At 39.1% G+C, this 7,622-nt stretch overlaps 1 protein-coding gene across 2 annotated transcripts in view; it reads right to left on the reverse strand.

Annotated features, from left to right (window-relative positions):
- Positions 1-7,622, reverse strand: part of MRPS27 (mitochondrial ribosomal protein S27) — a 73,187-nt gene that overhangs the window by 64,798 nt on the left and 767 nt on the right. Inside the window, exons 1-2 of one of the 2 annotated variants that reach the window (XM_070743121.1) lie at positions 7,267-7,616; positions 1,036-1,113 (exon numbers count right to left, since the gene is read on the reverse strand). In XM_070743121.1, coding sequence (XP_070599222.1) covers positions 1,036-1,113; positions 7,267-7,345 — 157 coding nt within the window. In that variant the 5' untranslated portion in view covers positions 7,346-7,616. Of the gene's footprint in view, positions 1-1,035; positions 1,114-7,266; positions 7,617-7,622 lie in introns of those variants that run through there. The other variant, XM_070743122.1, reaches the window with a different exon arrangement.

Below are 7,622 nucleotides of genomic sequence, written 5' to 3' on the forward strand. Positions count from 1 at the left end.
CAATCCATTGAATGTCTTAACTTGGCTGCTTTTTCCCTAATATTTCAGCTTATTTTGCTTTCAATGTTATATTTTGGTATACTAAAGAACTTTATGAAAGTTGGCCACAATGAATTTGTTAGCCTCTAATGGCACAGCTACAATCCTGTATACAGTGATCCCTCATTTTTCGTGGGGGATGCATTCCAAGACCATCCGTGAAAAACGAATTTCCGTGGAGTAGAGGAAAGATATTTTTTAATGTATTTAACGAGTATTTGGATTTTTAAATCCCACCCTTTGCAACAAACAGTCATTCTATAATGTTTCTCAGCTGGAATTACATGGCATATCCTACCAGTTTCTTTAACACTGTAGTACTTTAGAAGTATTTTATGAATTTTTATTGGACTTCAAATTTTCAATGGATTTAATGGATTTAAGCCCCCTTTGAAAACCCATGAAGTAGTATATTCACGAAAGATGAACCGCGAAGTAGAGAGGGATTACTGTACTACTAAACTGTAAACAGAAGCAGCAGCAACTCCAGATTGGAGCTGTTGAGATGATGGATGGTGAAAAACTGCTGCTGGCTAGAAGAGACAATACTGCTGTCTATAAATGTCCCTCTCCATAATGTGAAAAACAATTAACCTATTTCCCAGGATCAGGAAGTTGCATGTTTCCTCTACTTTGAAAGAGACAGCCAAGGATATGGACCACAGATAAAAAAGAGATGCAAAAAGACATGATAACATACAGAATATTCAACATATATATATTATCTAGAAAATGGAAAGATTCCTGTGTCCCATATGTACAAATCTTCTGTTCATGTCTTTTCAGTTTTTATTACAACTAAAACATTGCTAACTGAATGAATATTATTAAAATTTATGTCCTACTGTATTGTCAACATTGCTTTCTCAAGTATTTAGCCCTCTTCCCCCCCGAAATTGGCATGTGGAATACTAATAAACTTAAGTCTACACCATAGTTCACCATTTGTTAGCTACTATAAGCGCAACATAAACACACACATACACTCTTCCTTACCCAAGCTGTGCTCTTCCTTTTTTCTTTGTTCCCATGTTGTACTGTCCATGTATGCTGCTGAAAGAATACATCTTTTACCTAATAAAAGAGTTCAGAGAAAGGCTTTTAGAAGATTTTCACATTGAAAAATTGTTAGTCACATATTTTTACGCATTATATTAATTACATTACATTATATTAATTACATTAAATATATCAGGTAATTTGTATGGTAAGCAATTTTTAGTTTAGAAATCATTTCATTTCTATCCTCCTTTTTTAAAATTACACATGCTAAAAAAAACCAACTACAAGTAACACAATCACCTAAACATGCATAAATCATAATATGTAATAATTATTGGCTTAAATATTGTTAAACACAATATAACCAAACAACCACTGTCCCCCTACCCCTTGGGACCATTCCTGGTTCCAAAATCTTCTGCTGGTGGTATCCTCATTCTTTTTTATCCTCATGTACTTTTACTGCATCATCTTTTAAGATTTTGAATAGCTCAGCTGGGATATTGCCACATCCACTAGCTTTGTTGTTGCTCAGATTTCCTAAGGCCCATTTGATTTCACATTCTAAGACCATGAGGTGAACCTTTAGCACACATGCCGTAGGTGGCACATGGAGCCATATCCGGGGGCATGCGAAATGTTGCCCTATATAGAAACATAGAAGATTGACGGCAGAAAAAGACCTCATGGCCCATCTAGTCTGCCCTTATACTATTTCCTGTATTTTATCTTAGGATGGATATATGTTTATCCCAGGCATGTTTAAATTCAGTTACTGTGGATTTACCAACCACGTCTGCTGAAAGTTTGTTCCAAGGATCTACTACTCTTTCAGTGAAATAATATTTTCTCATGTTGCTTTTGATCTTTCCCCCAACTAACTTCAAATTGTGCCCCCTTGTTCTTGTGTTCACTTTCCTATTAAAACACTTCCCTCCTGAACCTTATTTAACCCTTTAACATATTTAAATGTTTCGATCATGTCCCCCCTTTTCCTTCTGTCCTCCAGACTATACAGATTGAGTTCATTAAGTCTTTCCTGATACGTTTTATGCTTAAGACCTTCCACCATTCTTGTAGCCCGTCTTTGGACCCGTTCAATTTTATCAATATCTTTTTGTAGGTGAAGTTTCCAGAATTGAACACAGTATTCCAAATGTGGTCTCACCAGCGCTCTATATCAGCTCCAGCACGCATGTGCATGCTGCCCAATTGATTTTTGGCCTTCTGGAGGGCAGTGGTTCTCAACCTTTCTAATGCCGCGACCCCTCATCTTGTGGTGACCCCCAACTATAAGTTTAGCAACAATTCTCCCAACAGATCTTTAAGCTGATTGGCAAGAGGTCAGAGGGATACCCCCCTGTAAACGCCTGATTGGTTGGATTGTAAAAATATGTTCCGAGATACCAGAATAGAAGCTTTAGTTGAGTCTGCGGAGAGGGGCGGCATACAAATCTAATAAATAATAATAATAATAATAATAATAACAACAACAACAACAACAACACCATTGGAAATTTGTCTTTTTCCATGGTCTTAGGTGACCCATGTGAAATGGTCGTTCGACCCCCAAAGGGGTCCCAACCCCAAGGTTGAGAACCACTGCTCTGGAGCCTCTGGATGGCAAAAAACAGACCCAAAGGGCATACCAAAAGTTCAAAAACAAACTTCCGGTAGGCACATTGGGTGTGGGCACACATACACCCTTTTGGCACCGCATCAAAAAATGGTTTGCCATCACTGTTCTAGGATATCTGGCTCATTGTGGTTATCAGGGACATTAAGCCCATTCTTATATAATTATTCTCTGAAATTTTGCCTAATAATCTCTTCTGCCTCTGTCAAGTCCCTGCCATTTCGGTACATTTTGGTCCTTTATCTTGCCCGTCTTTGCGTAAAATGTTCCCTTCATATCTCCAATTTTCCTGAAGGGATCACTAGTCCTTCCTATTCTATTGTTTTCTTCTCTTTCTTTGCACTGTTCATTTAAGAAGGCATTCTTATCCCTTCTAGCTATTCTCTGGAATTCTGCATTCTGTTGGGTGTATCTTTCTTCCTTGCCTTTCAGTTCTCTTATTTTCTCACTTATTTGCAAATATTCCTCATTTTGCTTTCTTGCATTTTTCTTTGGGATGGTTTTAACTATGTAGAGCAGTGTTTCCCAACCTTGGCAACTTTAAGATATTTGGACCTCAACTCCCAGAATTCCCCAGCCAGCGAATGCTGGCTGGGGAATTCTGGGAGTTGAAGTCCAGATATCTTAAAGTTGCCAAGGTTGGGAAACACTGATGTAGAGGATAGTGAGGGAAATAGATTAATACCTATATGCTCCTAACTCTTTTATTATATGACCTATAAAGCCCTTCATGGCACTGAACCAGATTACCTCAGGGACCGCCTTCTGCTGCACGAATCCCAGCGACCAGTTAGGTCCCACAGAGTGGGTCTTCTCCGGGTCCCGTGAACCAAACAATGTCGCTTGGCGGGACCCAGAGGAAGAGCCTTCTCTGTGGCGGCCCTGACCCTCTGGAACCAACTCCCCCCAGAGTTTAGAATTGCCCCCACCCTCCTTGCCTTTCGTAAGCTGCTTAAAACCCACCTATGCCGCCAGGCATGGGGGAACTGAGATACACTTTCCCCCTAGGCCTTTACAATTTTTGCATGGTATGTCTGTATGTATGATTGGTTTTTATATAATGGGTTTTTAACTGTTTTTAGTATTGGATTTTGTTATATACTGCTTTACTGCTGTTGTTAGCCGTCCAGAGTCTGCGTAGAGGGGCAGCATACAAATCAAATCAAATCAAATCAATCAATCAATCAATAATGAGAGCACTAAAAACTATTCAGTCCACTGAGCTTCTTGCAATCAATGTTCTAACCCAGGGGTAGGCAAAGTTGGCTCTTCTATGACATGTGGACTTCAACTCCCAGAATTCATGAGCTAGCATGATTGGCTTAGGAATTCTAGGAGTTGAAGTCCACAAGTCATAGAAGAGACAACTTTGCCTATCCCTGTTCTAACCAAATTGGTGAAAATTTCCCCAGATCATATTCTATGAAAAAAGTAAAACTAGTTTCTGAACATTTCTGAAGAAGCCCACTATGTTTCTTCAATGTGCATGAAATAGGTCAATATACTGTACCAAATAGTATATTGATAGTCTTAAAGGAAGTCACTTAAATTTTAAAATAATGTATTTTACATAATTGGCTCAAGAAACATTTTTCAGATGTTTCACTACAGCCATGACTATTCAAATCACTGTTCCTTCAAAGTCAATCTTAAACCTCCTTTACTTGCTGGCAATCTTGTTTTACATTTTTGCATTCAACAATAAAGATCATTGACTGAAACACGTTGTTTGATATATGATATATATCCTAATATAAAATATATTTCTTTCGCATTTTAAAGCAGCAGTTCTCAGCCTTTGGCTCTGTACTTAAATGACCATTTCACAGGGGTCATCTAAGACCATTGAAAAAAAACATATTTCCGATGGTCTGTAGGCGGGTCCACCCACATTCAAATAGACTACTGCAAAAAGATCCTACTATACCATGAGAACTTCTGAGCATGTGCAGAAGCCGAATTTCCGGCATTGTATATGCATCACCATCTTGCTTTCGGGGTGGGGTGTGTTGCATTAAAAAAAAAAATCAGTACTGTGAGTGCATGCATGCATTTGTGCAAAGTGCATGCACGCCCACGAGGCCCGGCCACACAGCGCATGTGGAAGCAAACCGGCAGCAAGGTAAGTTAGAACCCACCACTGAGTTTCCTAATAATTTTATTATTTTATCGTTGGGGGTCATCCCAACATGAGGAACTGTATTAAAGGGTCACAGCATTAGGAAGGTTGAGAACCACTGCTTTAAAGCTACTTCAAAAACCACATTAATTTAACTTAATATGTGAATCTAGCATTGTGGTTTCTAAATCATGTCTTAAACTTTGCAGAGTTCTTCAAACTTGGCAATTTTAAGACTTGTGGACTTCAACTCCCAGAATTGTCCAGCCATGTCTGCAGAATTCTGGGAATTGAAGTCCACAAGTCGTAAAGTTCCCAAGTTTAAAGACCCCTGTACTTAAAGCAATGTTTGGACCAGACCACAATAGCATATTCAACAAACTGTGATTTAAACCAATGATGAATTAGCATGACATAGACCTTTCTTCTTACCGATACTAATCTAGCATTGCTGTATAATCTGAACAGTCATTTGACTTGGATAGGGAGTGACATATTTTCTATTGACATAAGAAGGCGAGGCAACAACATATAAGAAAAATCAAAAGGCTGAGCTGGCCGTGATCTTATCCTCATCAATTCCACTTGGATTATTAAAGAGAAGAGAACATTCTGATGTGCAGCTTCATTCCATGCAAAGAGTCTTATTAGGAATGGACTCAGTCTCCGGTAATCTCACACTACTAACCAGAGCATACAAAACTTTTGCCAGACCAATCCTTGAATATAGCTCATCTGTCTGGAACCCACACCACATTTCCACTTTAGAAAATGTCCAGAGATACTTTACTAGAAGAGTATTCGGGGTTGTTTTTTTTACTAGAGGACCATTACTTTTCATCATTACTTCTCTAATGTTTTATTTATACAAATTAGCATACTATAATTGTTTGACAAATATAAATAAATAATTTTAAAAAGAGCCCTCCACTCCTCCACTCGCAACAGAATATTCTACACAACTAGATTTACAATCCTAGGGTTAGAAAATGTAGAACTAAGTCGCCTTAAACACGACGTAAGCATAGCCCATAAAATCATCTGCTATAACATCCTTCGTGTCAATGACTACTTCAGCTTCAACCACAACAATACATGAGCACACACACAAGATGTACAAACCTAAAGTAAACCACTCCAAACTTGATTGCAGGAAATACAACTTTAGCAACCAAGCAGTTGATGTTGGAACTCACTACCTGACTCTGTAGTATCATCCCCTAACCCCCAAACGTTATATTTAGACTATCCACTGTTGACCTCACGTGATTCCTAAGAGGTTAGTAAGGGTGTGCATAAGTGCACCAGCATGCCTTCTGTCCCCTGTCCTAATGTTTTTCTCTTACTATTATCATTTATTTATTTATTTTTATTTATTTGTTTTGTCAAGTACGTATTGGTGGTATACAAAGATATAATATTTATATACATGATACTAGTAAAAGAGTAGCTTGTATATAAACATTGTTATATCTTTGTATACTACCAATACGTACTTGACAAAATAAATAAATAAATAAATAAATATTTAAAAAATGCTCTATAAAAATCGTCACTGGCGATTTGCCAGACCCATCCTAGAATACAGCTCATCTGTTTGGAACCCATACCCCATCTCAGACATTAACACTCTTGAAAATGTACAGAGATACTTCACCAGAAAAGCCCCGCATTCCTCCCCCTGTAACAGAATACAGTATGAAACTAGACTTACAATCCTGGGCCTAGAAAGCTTAGAACTACGACGCCTTAAACATGATCTAAATATTGCCTACAAGATCATATGCTGAAATGTCCTGCCTGTCAACGAATACTTCAGCTTCAACCACAACAACACTAGAGCACATAACAGATTCAAGCTCAATATTAACAGCTCCAAACTTGACTGTAAAAAATGAGACTTTAGTAATACAGTTGTTGAAGCATGGAGCTCATTACCCGATTCCGCAGTTTCATCCCCTAACCCCACACATTTTACCCTTAGACTGTCCACGGTTGACCTCTCCAGGTTCCTGGTCAGTAAGGGGCTGCATAAGTGCACTAGACAGTGTTTCCCAACCTTGGCAATTGGAAGATATTTGGACTTCAACTCCCAGAATTCCCCAGCCAGTGAATGCTGGCTGGGGAATTCTGGGATTTGAAGTCCAGATATCTTCCAGTTGCCTTCCGACCCTTGTCCTATTGTCTCTCCTATATCCCATATATCTTCTCTTCTATCCCTTTATCTTTCTTCTATTCTCTATTTATTTTTTCCTATACTCTCTCTTCTATTCCTTCTCTAATTTTTTCCCCTTGAAGGTGCCCTCTACTACCTTCATTGTGTATTGGACAAAATTAAATAAATAAATAAAATCGCTGATTCAAAAAAACCAGTAAAACCCTCAACTGAAACTTTCCCCCTCCCGAACTAAGAAACGGACAGATTCTCGGAGGGAGATCCCAGTCTTCCATCCCATCCGAAGCGACCCACCTGCCGCCGCTGCCGCCCAATTTTTCACCGTAGCCCGGCTCTGCAGTAACAACCCACGCTGAATTATGAACGCTGCCATTTTGGCGCGTATCAATCTATGACCCAGATGGGAGGAGCAGCAAAAGGGAAGAAACGCCTTTGCTGCTGCTGCTGCTGCGGTCCAGACCAGATGCTTTAAAAGGCTCTATAAACCAGAGGTGGAAAAGCTATTACGGGCCTTCGGTGACATATGGACTACAGCTTCCAGAATTCCTGAGCCGGCGTAGCTGTTTACGGGAATTCTGGGAGTTGAAGTCCATACGTCATCAAAGGGCCATAGTTTTCCCTATCTCTGTTCTAAAGTGAAAGCCTATGCG

Source organism: Erythrolamprus reginae, chromosome 2 (assembly GCF_031021105.1).
Source record: "Erythrolamprus reginae isolate rEryReg1 chromosome 2, rEryReg1.hap1, whole genome shotgun sequence".
Classification (NCBI taxonomy): Eukaryota; Metazoa; Chordata; class Lepidosauria; order Squamata; family Dipsadidae; genus Erythrolamprus; species Erythrolamprus reginae.